Consider the following 17935-nt stretch of genomic DNA (forward strand, 5'->3'; position numbering starts at 1 on the left):
AACTTAAGAATTAAGAATTTTATTTGTCTTTTAATTCTATTTAGTATTCTTTGTGTAAAATGAAAATGTAAATTTAGTAATTTTATTATTTGAAGATTGATTTTATTTTGGTTTTAAATTTCTTTATTCGTTTATTTATGAAGGAATTGAAGGCATATGTTGACTAGGTCTATGAAATATACTGACACAATTTATATACTGAATGTTCACATTTTACCTACTGAATATTTATAATTTTATATACTGAATATTCACAATTTACATACTAAATGTTTACAATTTTATGTATTGAATGTTCACAATTTTGTATAATAAATATTCACAATTTACATACTGAATGTATACAATTTAAATTGTGAACATTAAGTATATAAATTGTGTATTTTGACCCGAATCTACCTTGCAAAGTGAACCCAGGTGTGGCATAACTGTTCCTATAGGGCCATTTTTCCTTATTTGCCCCGGGCCTATAAAATGATAGGACCGGCCCTGATTGCAATATGTTATATTTGGTACATTGGTAAGATTACCACCTCATTTTACATGAGATGATAATTAAGTCCTACCAATAAATTGTTATGTATCATCGGGCACGGCATTGAAAGAATAATGAGATGCACACCAAAAACAAAAAAGTTTAATATTAAACAGAATAATAATTAGCACACATAGATAGACGATAGTGATAGCAATGGTGTCTGCCGCAGTAAGTAGCTACTATAATAGCACTTATATATGCAGCATCTTATTTAGGTATATAATATATATGCACCATGCCAAGATAGATATAGGATTTATATAGTTTTTCAGCATTTCTTGTAGCAATAGCAAGTCCTTTTACAGTCTCCACGCTCAGCCCTTTCCCTGCCCCTGCACCAAGAATTGCACCTCGGCTTACTGCACTTTCCAGTCCACCCTCTCGCCGGCTTTCGGCATAACTTGCCCTTACCGCCGCCGCCGCCGCCACCACCACCACCTCCTCTCTGTGCTTCAGCAGTTTCCACACCTGCCATGGCATACGTAAAACAAAATATATATAAATACTTTTTACATAAGATAGAACGTACGGGACAAGCTAGAATTCATCTCAAGAGCTCTAATCTATATCTATATATTCTATATATATATATAAGTAAAATCCTCCTAACAAATTTTCTCCCCAAAACTTTTGTAGTAAAACTTATTTGGTAAGTAAATGTAAAATAGAAATTAAATAAATAAATAAATAAATAAATAATAATAATAATAATAATAATAATAATAATAATAATTTTATTACCTTAAATAAATAAATTATTATATTTTCCCTTAAATAAATAAATTATTATATTTTCCTTTAAATAAATAAATTATTATACTTTCCTTCTGAATAAATATTTTCTACCTATAAATATAAGAGCTTCTTCAATCAAAGAATCTCAGACTCATTTTCTCATCTCTCTGAGTATAATATTTTCAATAATATTTTCTCAGAGCTTCTTCTGAGTATAATATTTTCAATTATTATACTCATCTCTCTGCTTTCTTTTTGTATGAATTTTCTACATTTTTTAAACTATATTCTCACGTACTTCAATATGTTTTGCAGTTTGGACATCATGAATAGCTTCATCAACGATATCTTCTTGAAGCTCGCCAAAGAGGTGACTCGCTTGGCCCACTACAACAAGAAGCCGATAATCACTTCCCGCGAGATCCAGACCGGCATGAGATTGGTTCTTCCCGGCAAATTGGTAAAGCACGTTGTCTCTCTAAAAACACTAAAGCAGTCACAATATTTACAAGCTCTTAGATGAAATCATTTAAATCTATGTTTCCTTTTTATATAATCTCAATTAGGGGTTAATAGATGTAAAGTAACTTGGATTTGAGTTTAATTTCATATTATTCTTCCAAAAGGTTTAATTTCATATTATAAGTATTGTTATCTACCTTCAACTATCAGTGAATCGATTAGCATTCTAAAAAAAATAATAAAAAAAAATTGAATGTCTATATCTACGTGCATTTAAGATGCAACATGTGTATGATTCATTAGGCTTTGAGGCAGGAGAACACATATGGGAGGCTAAGGGATTGTTTGTCAGTTTTTTTATGGGAGGCTAAGGGATTGTTTGGATTGTTGAAAAATATTTTAAAATAAAAATACATACAAATAAAAAATAATTTAAAATATTTTTTAATCCCTCATAACATGTGTAATGTTATATATTTTTTAAAATACAATTTGGTAAATATCAAATTTTTGTTTATAATAGTTAAAGAAAAAAATAAATAATTCAAAAATGTGAACCAATGATTTCAAAATGAAATTAATATACAATTACAAATAAATATAGCATGATTAGATTTACTTTAATTAGTTTTAATTTCCTTAATGAAATGACTTTTCTTTAACAGTTTTTTTTTATGGGAGCCTAAGGGAGTGTTTGGATTGCTGGAAAATATTTTAAAATAAAAATACATACTAATAAAAAATAATTTAAAATATTTTTTAACCCCTCATAACATGTGTGTGTGTATATATATATATATATATATATACATATATATATATATATATTTAAATAAAAGTTGATAAATATCATAATTTTTGTTTATAATAGTTAAAGAAAAAAATAAATAATTCAAAGATGTGAACCAATGATTTCAAAATAAAATTAATATACAGTTACAAATAAATATAGCATGATTAGATTTACTTTAATTAGTTTTAATTTTCTTAATGAAATAACTTTTATTTTTCAGTTTTTTATTAGAGACTAAGGGAGTGTTTGAGTTGCTGGAAAATATTTTAGAAATAAAAATACTTACTAATAAAAAATAATTTTTAATTATTTTTAATCCCTAAACATGAGAAAATTTTACATTTAAAAAAAATACAATTTGATATATATTATAAATTAATTATTGCAATACCATTTATTTTTACAACGAGAATAATTAAAGAAAAAATAAATAAATCAAATATGTGAACCAATGATTTCAAAATGAAATTAATATAACATGATTAGATAAAGTGACTAATGCCCCTCTTTTGGGTGAAAGGGCTGGCCTGGAGATTTAAAGTTGCTCCATTCCCAAAGGCAATGATCAAATCCTTGCCTTTGGTTAATATGGATGGATGCGTCCCTTTCACTCAACCACACCCTCCAAGTTCTTAGTGAAATGACTTTAATAAAAGTAAAATCCTCCTTTACAACATCCCAACCCAAATTAATATGAATATTAATTAATTAGTAAAAAATAATAAAGCTTAATTGGTAACAAAATTTTATATGAAAATTAACTAATATCTAATGAATTGTTACCACAGATTAAAGTCAATATGTATATAAAAATGAAAAATGGTTACCAAATTATGAGAATAATTAAATTATTATAATTATAAAAATAATGGATACAAATTCTGCGTAACAAATGAGAAAATTCGTTTGAAATTTTGCGTAATTTTATAAACAAATAATAATTTATTAATTATTATTTACACCAATTTATACTATTAATAAAAGTAAAATTCTCATCTTCAACATTCCCGCCCAAATGAATATGAATATTAATTAATTGGTAAAAAAAATTTAATAAAGCTTAATTGGTAACAAAATTTTATATAAAAATTAACTAATATCTAATGAATTTTTATCACACATTGAAGTCAATGTGTACTTAAAAATGGATGATGGTTATCAAATGCTGAGAATAATTAAACCATTATAATTGTGAGAATAATGGAAACAAATTCTGCGTAATAAATGAGAAAACCCATTTGAAATTCTATGTAATTTTATAAGGAAATAATAATTTATTAATTATTATTTACACCAATCTATATTTATACTATTAATAAAAGTAAAATCTTCAATTAAAATGTCTTTCGCCCTTCTGATACGAGATTGCCATTCAAGTTCTAATGAAAACAATTCACGTTGATGCTCGCATATGCCATGACTATCAACAAAAGTCAGGGTCAAACACCAACTCACGTTGAGTTATTACTAAAAAAACCCGTCTTTAATCACGGTTAATTGTATGTGAATTTTTCCCAAGTCATCCATCCTGATGGTCTGATGGTTTTAACTCTAGATGAGGATGGATAAAATTCCGTTAATACTACCAATGTCTACAAAGAAATTTTCAATAATGTATAATTCAAGTTATTGATATTATGGTTTTTTATATACAAAGATGACAAAATTGCTATACATCTACATAGAAAATATATCTTCCGTATAAATAATTTCTATAACTGAGTTGCTAGACAACGAGCTAATTAGTCCAATTAATACAAATTCTAAACACTGATATATAAAATCTCTAAAGTTGCAGCACCGAATGCGTATATCTACACGTTAACTATTAATTGGGCAATTATTTACTCGAATTCAAGTATTGATAACATCAGAAAACATAATCGGTGCAACTCAATTCTTCAAGGGAAAATTGTAAAAAATGTCCCTCTATAATATGCCAATTATCAATGTCACCCCTGAATTATGAGTGGTGTAAATGTTGCCCCTCAATTATCAAAACGGTGCACATATAGCCCCTCCCGTAACGGACATGTGGTTCCCCGTTAGTGTACGACACCATTAAGTTGGAGTAAATATATAATTTAATTGTTTTTTCCCTCCTCAATTCGAAGTGCCAGCGAGGGACAGTGGTGGGAAACCACAGGTCCGTTACGGAAGGGGCTATATGTGCACCATTTTGATAATTGAGGGGTAATATTTACACCACTCATAATTCATGGGTGACATCGATAATTGGCATATTATAGAGGGCATTTTTTACAATTTAAAATATTATAACAAATTCATTCCGTGCGTTGCAAATACTAGTATATATAAAGCCTTATATATAGTTATATATAGCAGGTAATAATGAAGAAAAAGAAGAAAGTGCAGGCGGATGAGAGAGGGCATATATAAAGTATACCCACCAAAGGATGCGATGAGAAGGAAGCAGAAGAAGAGAGCTATAAAGATTGTCTTGCTAATCACGGATCCTCCTGCCATTTTTATTTGCTTTCTATATATATATGCTTAGTTGGATGTAGAGCCGTCAAAAATGGGTTTTACCCGCCGGGTCGACCCGTCCCGTACCGCCGTTGGTAGGGGACGGGTTCTTCAAATTTTGATCCGCCAGGAGGCGGGCTTTTTAGCCCGTCCCGCCTGAGTCACGGGTCCAGGCGGGGCGGGTCACGCGTTTAGCCCGCGACCTGCTAATACATATATATTTTGTATATATATTTAGTATTTAATACATGTTATTTTGGTTTGTGTAATTGTGTTAGTGTGTTATAACTTATAGGATTATAGATTGTGTAATTGTGTTAGTATGTTATATATATATAGCATTAAATGCTATATAAATTCAATATTTATTTTTAATTGTTAATAATTTAACTAGTTTAGTTGATTGAACTCTAAATTTGATGCTTGAAAAGCATATGGTTTCAGATTTAAATCTCATTAATAGCACTTTTCCTTATCTACTCTTGCTTATTATTTTATCTCTTTCATCCCTTTACATATAAATTTAATAATTTTTTAGTCTACTTTTTATGAATCATTTAATTAATGTAATATACAAGTTTATATTATACTTAATTGTATTCGAATTAATTTAGAAAAATTTAAAGATTAAAATTAAAAAGTATTTATGAATATAATTTTATTCAAATTATTTTGTCTAATTGATTATGTTTCATATTTTGTCATAAATATTTTCACCCTATTTTTTGCTTCAACCCTAACTATCATTTAATCTATCAAAAGCATCCTATTGTCATTGACATTTCTAACTTCATTTAAACTTCGTCATCACTTAGATAATTTTCTGAATCCGTCCATGCTAGTAATCATAAGCCACCTGAATCTCTGTCCAAGATTAGAGCAGTTGTATGAGAAAAATTGCGAGTCACCTTATCAGTTCTCAAATTATCATCCTTGTCTGTGCTCTCTGGGCAAATGAATTTTTCATCGTTTCTAATTGGTCAGTCAAGGTCTCTGAATGATGCCCAGAGATCAGGTTATGGCATGCAGTGATCATATCGCACGTCTGCAGCGGGGTGTTAGACTTTTAGAACCAAACATGCAGGAACAACTGGCCATTATTTTAAAACTTTACGTTCCGTAATGTACACCATGTACGACAGCGATCCCACTCCCCATCTAAATCTGATAAAATTTATTTGACCATGACTAGGTTTGATGGTTGGTTATGGTTAATTTAGTATGTTGGTCGTGGCTGTTCGATCGATCAACTGCTCCTTTTTATAATTTTTTTTTTAAATTTGTTTAACCGCATTGAATCTTTCCAATAGTGTTACGTGATGTTTTGTTTTTTGGGGTCCGGAGAAAATGATGTTCGAGCCGAATGTTATGTGAAAGTTGAATTAATCATTTATATTTATTTATTTTGATACATAGATTTCTCAATTTGTTCCAGATTAATTAATGAGTTAATTCCACCCGAGGTCCCTTGTGTTTAGTGGTAATTCCAAATTTAGTACCAAACTATCGTTTTTGCCATTTAACATCCCAGACTATTTGTTTTTGGATACTTTTAGTCCTTCTTATGACTTTTCATATTTTAGTAAGGGCATTTTTGCCTTTTCCATATTTTTCCTTTTGTTATTTTTCGGGTTTCAACCGGTTTAATCGGTTTAGAACTTTAGGTAACCTCTGCTTTTTAGTAACTATATTTTTCAACCGGTTTTTAGTTAAGTTCTAAACCAAATAAATCAATTGAAACTGGAAAAATAACAAATGAAAAATATAAAGAGACAAAAATGCTCTTACTAAAAATAGAAAAAAAAATCATGAGAAGGACTATAAATGTCTAAAAACTAATAATCTGTAACTAAATTTGAAATTGCCACCAACGACAAGGGACCTTTGGTGGAATTAACCTTTAATTAATCTAGCATTCACCTCCCCGCCCCTAGAGTCACGGGAGGAGTCAGTACTAGTAACCTTTCGACCAGTAAGTCTCCCGCCTTACTGCGTATTATTAGAGTCCAACCGACGCCCTACTCCAACTTCATTCGAAAGCCCAACTCTATAAACTAGGAAGTGCAACTCCAATAATGTTTAAAGTGGAGTTTGAAATCTCACCTTACCTCGCCCGCCATGATTCGAGGTTAGGTGATCAATCACTTGTACTAGCCTGGAGCTGATGAATTAACCATTTGTTAAGCTGCATGCATGATGCAGCACTGCAGCAGCCAGCAAATTCAATTCGATCAAATGACAATAATGTACTTCTTTGGTACGGTTAAACTGTCAGTAGTATGCTTCCATCATGAAAATCTGAAAACGCCATCTTAGCTTATCTCTCATATTTTTACTCTGCACTAAACAGGAAGTGGGCAGATCATGCATAATATACAGTAGCTAAGCAGCCAGCTGGTGAAGTATGCACACATTTTTTATATTGAGTAATATTACATGTATTTCAATATTTTATTTTATATTTTACTTTTTTGTTTTTACGGATAAGACATGTTTTGTTTTGTTAAAAAAAAAAAAGGAGTGAGTTATAAGTTTTATTATTTATTTTTCTTCCTCCAATATAATGAAATACACCAAAAATATGTGATATATTAGAAGCATGAAGCGTCATTACGTGCATATAATTAGTATACATTTGACCTTTTGAACTATACAGTATAATCACGTAGGATTAATACTATTTAGCACTAGACACCCGGCGTCTAGACTTATCAAATCTTTTGCAGGTAGGGATGGCAATGTGCCCCGTCCCCGACGGGGATCTCCGATCCCCGCTCCGACAAAGATGGGGATGGGGAAAATTTTCGGGGAACGGGGACGGGGACGGGGAATACGTGTGATTCCCCGCCGGGGACAGGGATACCCCTCCCCGCCCCGCCCCGTCCCCGAATAATTATATATATATATATATATATATATATATATATATATATATATGTACTGTACAGTGCTGTAATGAACTATATATATGTAGTATATGTACCATTAATGTTGTAATGAGCTATATATATAATTAATGTTGCCATTATAGTATATAGTATATATAAGTGACAGTAATGCTACAGTATACTATATATATATATATATATATATATATATATATATATATATATATATATATATTGTAGACTTGGTACTTTAATTTTTAAAATTAGAACTTAAATTATTATTATTATTTTTTTAAATTACAATTGTTTAACATTTTGACTAATAGTTGACGGGGAATGGGGAATCCCCGTCCCCGCCTAATTCCCCGTGGGGACGGGGATGGGGAATATTTTCAATTCCCCGCCGGGGACGGGGACGGGGACGGGGATGGGGACAGGGTTGCGGGGACGGGGACGGGGAGTATATACTCCCCGCCCCCGCCCCGCCCCATTGCCATCCCTATTTGCAGGTGAAGTATGCTGTATGCACTGTGCACATCTGTATGAAGTATAAATGTACAACAACAACAACGTACATCATATATAACGTACGTGACAATATTATCATGTAAGACTTTCCCGTATAATATATATTATATATTATGTGTCTTAATTATGTGGTGCAAGTGTATTAAGCCCATTAAGTAGTTTGGTTGGACTGGACAACTAGGTTTAGTCTCTATTCCACCATTATGCATATATAAAGCCTGTACTGATGGGATATAAGATATACATTATATAGCACCTAAAGTTATGGTACTCATACTGCTCAGAAAATACCAATACACCATCTAGGGTTCTGAATCAAGTATGAGACAAAACAACTAACACTCTGCATGTCTACCGTTCAAAAGGCAACACAACAAGATCCACCAACTATGGTTGGAGATCAACATTGCTTCCATTTCCGCTTCCGCTACAACGAGATTATACAATATTTAGATCTAATATATGATATCAGAGCCTTTATAATCTCTGCCTAGTTGATTGTATTGCCTAAAATCAACAACAATTTTTTCATATACATCAAGCGTTTGTATATGCTTTGGTTTCAATTACATTCATTCTAATTTTTTCGAAATTTGGCATGTATATTTTGAAAGAATTATTTGTAATTGATTTGGAGTGTTGGAATTATTTTTCCCAACTGCTTGATTTTCCCGGAGAATCATCGGATTGTGTTCACCGGTATCTGATTCCGGCTGCGGTTGACGACGAGGGGAGGCGACGGTAGTTGCATCCAGTGCCATTAGGCGCTGCGTGGGAGGGCGATGTTTCGTCAACGCCTTCCAGGCAACGACAAAAGGGATCCGAGGCTTTGCGGCGTAGGACGACGACGATGCTGGCGTTGCCACCAGGAGAGACAGTTGTGACGAGGCTGGGTTGCCTAATTTGAGCAATTAAGTGCTATAGTTATTGTCTTGGACCTATTTTTGACCCATTAAGGCTAAAATTATTATTTTGGCCATTAAGAATTATAACGAAGCGTAATGCTGTGTAACCGTCTGCACCATGCAAGGTGCACACGGAATTGGATCCATAATTTCTATACTATAGATTCATAAATTATATACTGTAGATTCATAATTTATATACTGTAGATTCATAATTTGTATACTATAGATTCATAATTTCTATACTATAGATTCATAATTTCTAAACTGTATAGTTATCAAATTATGAACATATAGTTCAGTGATTTGTGAATAAAGAGTTCAACAATTGGGAATATGAACATAGAATTTTGTAATTGTGAATATAGTGTTCAATAATTATGAATCTATAGTATAAAAATTATGAATCTATATTACAGAAATTATGGATCTATAGTATAGAAATTATGGATTCAATTCCGTGGGCACCATGCATATATGGTGCACACGGTTGCACAGCATAATTTGCCAATTATAACTATTGTTTAAGTTGATTATGTTTTTTTAATCCATCAATCGTTTTCAGGGCTTAATAATAATAGTAAGTCTTTTAAAATTATGGCAAAAAGCATTATAGTTGGTATATTGCCTTTGAAATGGTAATTTAGTTATAGTAGTTATTATTAATTGGCATTGTTAATTAGTGTTATTAAGATATGGACTAATCTCATTTATTACATTTCATAATAATTATTATTTCATGGCAATCTGTTATATTTCGTACATTGTTAAGATTATTACTTCATTTTATATGACTATTAAGGATGGTAATTAAGTCCTACCAATAAATTGTTACGTATCATTGGGCGCGGCATTGGCACAATAATGAGATGCACACCAAAAACAAAAAAGTTTAACATTAAACAGAATAACAATAGCACACATAGATAGACGACAGTGATAGCAATGGTGTCTGCCGCAGTAAGTAGCTACTATAATAGCACTTATATATGCAGCATCTTATTTAGGTATATAATATATATGCACCATGCCAAGATAGATATAGGATTTATATAGTTCTTCAGCATTTTTTGTAGCAATAGCATGTCCTTTTACAGTCTCCACGCTCAGCCCTTTCCCTGCTCCTGCACCAAGAATTGCACCTCGGCTTACTGCACTTTCCACTCCACCCTCTCGCCGGCTTTCCGCATAACTTGCCCTTGCCACCACCGCCGCCGCCGCCGCCGCCACCACCACCACCACCTCTCTGTGCTTCAGCAGTTTCCACACCTGCCATGGCATACGTAAAACAAAATATATATAAATACTTTTTACATAAGATAGAACGTACGGGACAAGCTAGAATTGATCTCAAGAGCTCTAATATATATAAAGCCTTATATATAGCAGGAAATAATGAAGAAAAAGAAGAAAGTGCAGGCGGATGAGAGAGGGCATATATAAAGTATACCCACCAAAGGATGCGATGAGAAGGAAGCAGAAGAAGAGAGCTATAAAGATTGACTTGCTAATCACGGATCCTCCTGCCATTTTTATTTGCTTTTTATATATCTATGCTTAGTTGGATGGGATATGATGTGCAAATCCAAGTGAATGGGAAGCAGCTATTTATAGTGCAAAATCATGAACATGACGAGGGTTAAGATTGATTATATATAAATATGAATTTGTTTTCTTATCTCTTAAATTAATCTGCAGCGCAGCGAGCTGAGGGGTTAGACTTTTTGAACCAAGTTAAGCATGCAGGGGACAACGTAAATATCCACTATTTAAAATTTGAGTTTCCGTACATCCCCCGCCATGTACATCCGATCAAATTTGACCATCACTAGCTAGGTTACGTTGATGGTTGATTATGGTTAATTTAGTACGTTGGTCGTCACGGTTTAACTGTTCCTTATTATTATTATTATTATTGAAAAAATAAATTTTTTTGTTCTTAAATGTGGAAAAATTAATAGTCGGGGACCGAAAGTGAAAAAAAAAAAAAAAACTCATTGTTTTTTATTATCTGAAAATAGAGAATTGACAAATTTCTTCTCTAAAATTTTCCTCTTCAAATATGGAGTGTGGTACATTATCCATATTTTCTCTACATGTTAAAATCTTTTTTATTTTATTTTACAAATAAAATATCAAGACCAAAAAAATTACTAAAATACCCAAGTAATAAATAAAATTTTAATAGAATTTAATAATTTTATTATTTCATGGGTTAAAACTGTAACTTTTATTAAAAATAGAAGTATATGTTGGATCCGTTGGTAGAAAACAAATAATAATTAATTAAAATATGACTATTATTTTTTGGAAAGAAGGGAAGAAAAGATGAAGAAAATTGGCTAGTGTTTGGTGTTGGGTTTTTGCAAGAGTCAAGTGAGCACTCTTTCCTTAAAACCTTATTTGCCACCTCCCAAAGATGCTAGGAGCGTTGTGGCCTAGGCTTCGCAGGATAAAACTTGCTAGTGATTCAATGTTTGAGCACTCAAACAAGGAATCCGGCGAGCAAGACACGGTTATGAACACAGTAAGGCTTGAAGAAGGAGTAGAAGCAGAGAGGTTTTGAGGCTAAAAATGATGAACTTTCGTGTTCTATTTTTCTGTGTGTGAAAACTCTACTGCCCAACTCCTCCTTATATAGGGGTGTAGGATTTAAATAGCTCTTAATAGGACACTTTAAGGCACCCCCCACTACACCTGGTAACAGCAACCATTACCATGGGTTTCAATTCAAAATTTAAGATTGGATTTAATTCAAAGAATTAATTCCGTAACGGTAAGAATTGAACACCCAACGGTCACAGACTGCACAGGTTCGTGTAGGCCGAAACTCCCAGTTTCGACCGCCAGGCCGAAACTTCAAGTTTCGACCTTAGTGCCTTTTCTCGTCTTGGCCTCTTTAGGCCGAGAGCACAGTTTCGACAGTTTCGGCCACATCCAGTGGCATGTGTTGGAATTGAACACCCAACGGTCACAGACTGCACAGGTTCGTGTAGGTCGAAACTCCCAGTTTCGACCGCCAGGCCGAAACTTCAAGTTTCGGCCTTAGTGCCTTTTCTCGTCTCGGCCTCTTTAGGCCGAGAGCACAGTTTCGGCAGTTTCGGCCACATCCAGTGGCATGTGTTGGAAAAATAATTTCCGAAGTTTGGCATAACTTAGCCCGTAAGGCCAGCCAATTTCCGAACGACATTCGTGCCCGCAGGTGCCGGCGCACACGAGCTCGGGCTTGAATCAAGCCTTTTTCAATAGTATATATTGTAACGATAAAAAGTCATAGACTAAAACGGCTAGCAAAAAACAATTGAGTACTAAAAATATTTTGTTTTCCTATTATTATTTTTTTTAAACCACGTTGAATTGAATCATTCCAATAGTATTACGTGATTTTTTTTTATTTTTTTTTGGGTGGGAAAGTGATGTTCGAGCTGAGTATTACATATGGAAATTGAAAAATCATGCATGCATGTATACAGAAGACACATTAATCTCTGATCCGATCAAATGACAACAATGTTAATGTGTTTCTTTCGTTGAAGTGTCAGTATGCTTCTATCATAAAAATCGGATAACGCCATCTTATCGGAGTAATTCTAATTAATTAATTTATATAAAGCAGCTAATCAGCCGGCCAGCAGTGATGTATCACCCATTTATATATGCATGAAATAATACACCCCTTGGGAGAAGATGAAATAATACACCCGCATGAAGTAAAATAATTTATCTATGGGCAGCTCAACTGGTTATAGAGGTGAAGTTTGAAAAGAATGACCACGGATCGAGTCTCACCAGTCGCAGTGTGGGAGCAACCTCTCAAAGTGAGGAGAGCTCATTGTGCGCAGTAAGCAAAGGTTGGTAGTGTGGGAGCAAAACCTCTGTTTACCTCTGTGTGGTTCATGTTAAGTTGGCAGTGTGGGAGCAAAACCAACCTCTGAACCCCTCTGTGTGGTTACCTCTGAACCTCTGTGTGGTTCATGTTAAGTTTGCAGTGTGAGAACAACTTCTCAAAGTGAGGGGGGCTCATTGTGCGCAGTAAACAAAGGTCTAACCTCTGTGGTTCATGTTAAGTTGGCAGTGCGAGAGCAACCTCAACCTACCTCTGTGGTTCATGTTAAGTTGGCAGTGTGAGAGCAACCTAAACCAACCTTTGAACCTCTGTGTGGTTCATGTTAAGTTGGCAGTGTGAGAGCAACCTCAACCTACCTCTGTGGTTCATGTTAAGTTGGCAACCTCTGTGTGGTTCATGTTAAGTTGGCAGTGTGAGAGCAACCTCTCAAAGTGAGGGGGGTTGGCAGTGTGAGAGCAACCTCTCAAAGTGAGGGGGGCTCCTTGTGCACAGTAAGCAAATGTCTAACCTCTCTGAACCTTTGTGTGGTTCATGTTAAGTTGGCAGTGTGGGAGCAACCTCGCAAAGTGAGGGGGCCGAACCTCAGTGTGGTTCATGTTAAGTTGGCAGTGGGGCCGAACCTCTGTGTGGTTCATGTTAAGTTGGCAGTGTGGGAGCAACCTCTCAAAGTGAGGGGGGAGGGGGGGGGGGGGGGGCACCGGGGGCTCCTTGTGCGCAGTAAACAAAGGTCTAACCTCAGAACCTCTGTGTGGTTCATGTTAAGTTGAGGTACCATGATACTGCCGAGCCGAGGTGTGGAGGGGCCCTTAGGGTTGGGGTATCTGCCAAATTTTACTAGACCACGGTCCATGTAGCAACATGGAGCATGAAGTAAAACAATTTTGTATTATTTTAAAACCTAAATATAAATATATTAAAGAGTTTGAGAACGCAAGTACATAGGTTCATAAACACTTTACCCAAGAATCTCTAAGAGAAATTAACCATACATGACTACTATAGAATTCATTGCAATAAAATAAGAGTTTACAAGCTTATCAAAGAGAGTAAAAGTTAGACCAAGTGATTCTCCCAAATCTCCCTAGCTTTTCTTCTTTCTTCCCCAAGTAACTTGTAGCTCTTGATTCTCTTCTTTCTTGTCACCAAAACACAGCATAGGTCATCTAGGGTTGAGGAAAGCGGGTTTTTATAGCGGGAATCAAGCGAGGGGCAAAACAGTAAACTTTTCACCCAAAATTGGACCGGCCCATCCCGACCTCTCGACGCGTCGACTTCTCAGATGAGGCACTGTAACTTCTCGACGACGCGTCGAGACTTCTGGTCTTGAACAACCACCTTTCTGAAAAACTGGACACGTCGAGTTTGAAACTCGACGCATCGAAAACCCTATTTCAGCATTCTTCAGTCCATTTCGGCTCCAAACTCGTCCTGGAATTTTCCTTTTGCAATTGATCTACAATGGTTCCAAAACACTAACAAACACAGTAAAACATTCAAAACAAGTGTAAAACTATATATAAATGAGAAAACAATGGAATATACAATTAAAGTATCAATTCCATGAACTTAAACCCATCAAATATGTTCAAACTAACACGAGAAACTTGTACAATTAGACTCAAATCAATATACAGAAATCTCATATTGCTCTGCCAAAAATTTCATTGTTAAGTTGTGTAACTGAGAATTGAACTTTATAAAGATATATTCTCAAGTATTTACTCAGATAACACAGGAAAATATGACAACGATGAAATAAATCTTTCATCTCTCAAACTTTTATCAACTTTTCATCTCAAACCTTTCTGACTCTTCTCAGAACTTTTCCAGATAAATCATTTTCATATCACTTTCTGATTACTGAGACTCATCTCATGTTCTGTCCAAGAATTGATATATATATATATATATATATATATATATCCTTTCTGACTCTTCTCAGAACTTTTCCAGATAAATCATTTTCATATCACTTTCTGATTACTGAGACTCATCTCATGTTTTGTCCAAGAATTGATATACAAATTATATATATATATATATATATATATATATATATATATATATATATATATATTTATTTATTTATTTATTTATTTATTTATTTATTTATTTATTTATGTATTTATTTATTTATTTATTTACACACACACATTTATACCTTGATGCAAGCGTGTACGCATATCGGAACAAAGTATATAATTCCAAACATATACAAATTAAATAGAGTTAATACCCAAAATCGTCTTCGACTATAGTGGTTTTTCTAAATTTTATCCTGAACGACTTTGGTGACTTAATGTAGTCCCAGAGTTTTGTGTTTTTACTCAATTTCATCCCAGACTTTTGTGTTTTTGCTCAATTTAGTCATCCATTTGTTATTCCATCCATTTGTTGTTAAATAAATAGACAATTCAGTAATTTTAATATTGGCATCTCTTTATTCATAGACATGTGAAGTGCGAAATTCCTCTTTTTTTACGAATTACTCCCATAATCACTTCTAAAGCTGCGAATATAAAATTTGATTCGTAGGTCTGAGAGTAACTCTGGGTGTAATTCGTGTAAGAAAGAGAGATTTCTCACTTCGCAGGTTGAAAGTAAAGAGAGGTCAATATTGATATTATTGAATTGTCTCTTTATTTAACATCAATTTGACGGAATAACAAACGGAGGACTAAATTGAGCGAAACACAAAAGTCTGGGACTATATTAGATCACCAAATTCGTTTAGGACGAAATAGAGAAAAACCACTATAGTCGAGGACAATTTTGGGTATTAACTCAAATTAAATATGCATGCAACAAAACCCACGAACTTAGCCATAATAAATATTAATTCCCTGCGGCTTGCGTATAATCCGAACAGTAATTTACTAATATGGTTTTCGAATAGTCATTTACCAAGGGAAGTAAACTTTCTTCCGCATGGTTTAGCAAATCAACAACCACCTAATGGTCAATTTCGACTTTTCGGAGTAACTGCTCAGAAATTAACTATTCGGCTCCAAAACTTCAATTTCAACTTTCTGTAGAATTTGTATTTTTCATAAATTTCTACCAAACTTAAAATAATATTTACAACTCGATAACTCTAAAATATTATTTAAGTTTAGTAACGAAGTTCTCAAACACACATTTACTATACAAGGGACCTATACATACACTATATAAATGGGATGGGAGTGGGGGGAGTGGGGGCAGCTGCTCCCATTGTGGCTCCGCCAATATCAACAACTACCGAATTGTCAATTTTGACTTTTCGGAGTCAACTGCTCGGAAATTAACTTTTCGATCGGAATTGAGTACTCTTCAAATTCAACTTTTCGCGGATTTTGTATTTTCCAATTAACATTTTACCAAACTTAAAATAATATTTACAACTCCATAACTCTAAAATATTATTTAAGTTTAATAACATGTTTAAAGTTGTCAAACATACATTTATATATAAATATCCAACAGTTTTTGTGGTGGGAAAGTGATGTTCGAGCTGAGTATTACATGGAAGTTGAATAATGAGATGCACTACACCAAAAACACAAAAGTTTAATATTAAACAGAATGATAATTAGCGCACACATAGATAGATGATAGTGATAGCAATGGTGTCTAGCTGCCGCAGTAAGTGGCTACGATAATAGCATTTATATATATATATATATATATATATATATATGCAGCATCTTATTTAGGTATATAATATGTATATGCACCATGCTAAGATAGATAGAGTTTTTCAACATTTTCTGTAGCAATAGCAAGTGCCCCCTTTGCATTGTCCATGGTGAGCCCCCTGCTTCTTGCACCAAGAATTGCACATTAACATCGGCAAGCACCTTTTACAACACCCACTCGACGGCTTTATGCAGTACTTGACCTTGCCGCCGCCACCGCCACCACCACCTCCTTTCTGTGCTTCAGCAGTTTCCACACCTGCCATGGCACACGTAAAACAAAAATATATAAATATTTAAAGTGAGGGGTTCCTTGTGCGCAGTGAGCAAAGGTCTAGCCTCTATAGTTCATGTTCAGTTGAGTTACCATGATTTACATTTCCTAAATACTCTGTCGGGTCGGGGTGGGGGCCTTAGGGTTGGGGTTCAACCTTTTGGAAGAAGATATATAAATATTTTATACATAAGGAAATAATGAAGAAAGAGGGTTATCTGAGAGGGCATATAATAAGTATGAATTAATTAATTAAGTTAACTCACCAAAGGATGCGATGAGAAGGAAGCAGAAGAAGAGGGCTATTAAGATTGTTTTGCTAATCACGGATCCTCCTGCCATTTTTATTTGCTTTCTTTCTGCTTAGTTGGATGGGATGTTCAAATCCAAGTGAATGGGAGGCAGGTATTTATAGGGCAAAATCAAGAGCATGACGAGGGTTTAACGGTCCAGGTCCACCCAGTTCGCTCCGAGAGGCACAAAAGCTGGCTCAACTCAAAGGGAATCGTCACTTGTGAAAATTGAACCCAAGTTATCCTAGAATTCTTTCCCACAAAGAGAGCTCATTTGCCACTTGAGCTAGCCTGTTGGGTTTGTTCTGATTGATTATAAATATGAATTTGCTTTCTTATCTCTTAAATTAATTAATCTGCAGCGAGCTGAGGGGTTAGACTTTTTGAACCAATTAAGCATGCAGGGGACAACGTAAATATAATGTCCACTATTAATTTCAAAGTTGATGTTCACACACCATGCACATATATTCTACGACAACCATCCCCATGGCCATGTACATCCGAT

The 17935-nt window shown here is 34.1% G+C and overlaps 3 protein-coding genes across 4 annotated transcripts; all 3 read right to left on the reverse strand.

Annotated features, from left to right (window-relative positions):
- Nucleotides 1-615: 615 nt before the first annotated feature.
- Nucleotides 616-6116, reverse strand: LOC109182199 (defensin-like protein 19). Of its 2 annotated transcripts, XR_002054341.1 has the most exons (3): nt 6107-6116; nt 4940-5005; nt 616-1006 (listed from the first exon to the last, which is right to left on the reverse strand). XR_002054341.1 is itself a non-coding variant. In XM_019332302.1 (2 exons), exons 1-2 carry the CDS (start codon nt 5013-5015, stop codon nt 807-809), a joined length of 276 nt encoding a protein of 91 aa, XP_019187847.1. In that variant the 5' UTR covers nt 5016-5038; the 3' UTR covers nt 616-806. The 2 variants fall into 2 exon arrangements, 1 of the variants encoding a protein (XP_019187847.1); XM_019332302.1 differs by lacking the exon at nt 6107-6116 and having other exon boundaries at nt 4940-5038.
- Nucleotides 6117-10206: 4090 nt separating this feature from the next.
- Nucleotides 10207-10895, reverse strand: LOC109182198 (defensin-like protein 17). The gene is made up of 2 exons (XM_019332301.1): nt 10791-10895; nt 10207-10605 (listed from the first exon to the last, which is right to left on the reverse strand). Exons 1-2 carry the CDS (start codon nt 10864-10866, stop codon nt 10397-10399), a joined length of 285 nt encoding a protein of 94 aa, XP_019187846.1. The 5' UTR covers nt 10867-10895; the 3' UTR covers nt 10207-10396.
- A 5818-nt stretch (nt 10896-16713) lies between these two features.
- On the reverse strand, nt 16714-17493 carry LOC109182200 (toxin Tz2-like). The gene is made up of 2 exons (XM_019332303.1): nt 17401-17493; nt 16714-17119 (listed from the first exon to the last, which is right to left on the reverse strand). The coding sequence occupies exons 1-2, from the start codon at nt 17474-17476 to the stop codon at nt 16923-16925; spliced, it is 273 nt and encodes a 90-aa protein (XP_019187848.1). The 5' UTR covers nt 17477-17493; the 3' UTR covers nt 16714-16922.
- Nucleotides 17494-17935: the final 442 nt, after the last annotated feature.

Source organism: Ipomoea nil, unplaced genomic scaffold (assembly GCF_001879475.1).
Source record: "Ipomoea nil cultivar Tokyo-kokei standard unplaced genomic scaffold, Asagao_1.1 scaffold1043, whole genome shotgun sequence".
In the NCBI taxonomy this organism is placed as follows: domain Eukaryota; kingdom Viridiplantae; phylum Streptophyta; class Magnoliopsida; order Solanales; family Convolvulaceae; genus Ipomoea; species Ipomoea nil.

What these genes read in the sequence shown, in the direction of transcription:
- LOC109182199 (XM_019332302.1), bottom strand. Translation starts at nt 5,015, where the DNA reads ATGGCAGGAGGATCCGTGATTAGCAAGACAATCTTTATAGCTCTCTTC. An exon ending in CCTTCTCATCGCATCCTTTG is followed by an intron (nt 1,007 to 4,939) that starts GTGGGTATACTT and finishes ATGCCATGGCAG; the next exon opens with GTGTGGAAACTGCTGAAGCA.
- LOC109182198 (XM_019332301.1), bottom strand. Translation starts at nt 10,866, where the DNA reads ATGGCAGGAGGATCCGTGATTAGCAAGTCAATCTTTATAGCTCTCTTC. An exon ending in CCTTCTCATCGCATCCTTTG is followed by an intron (nt 10,606 to 10,790) that starts GTGGGTATACTT and finishes ATGCCATGGCAG; the next exon opens with GTGTGGAAACTGCTGAAGCA.
- LOC109182200 (XM_019332303.1), bottom strand. Translation starts at nt 17,476, where the DNA reads ATGGCAGGAGGATCCGTGATTAGCAAAACAATCTTAATAGCCCTCTTC. An exon ending in CCTTCTCATCGCATCCTTTG is followed by an intron (nt 17,120 to 17,400) that starts GTGAGTTAACTT and finishes GTGCCATGGCAG; the next exon opens with GTGTGGAAACTGCTGAAGCA.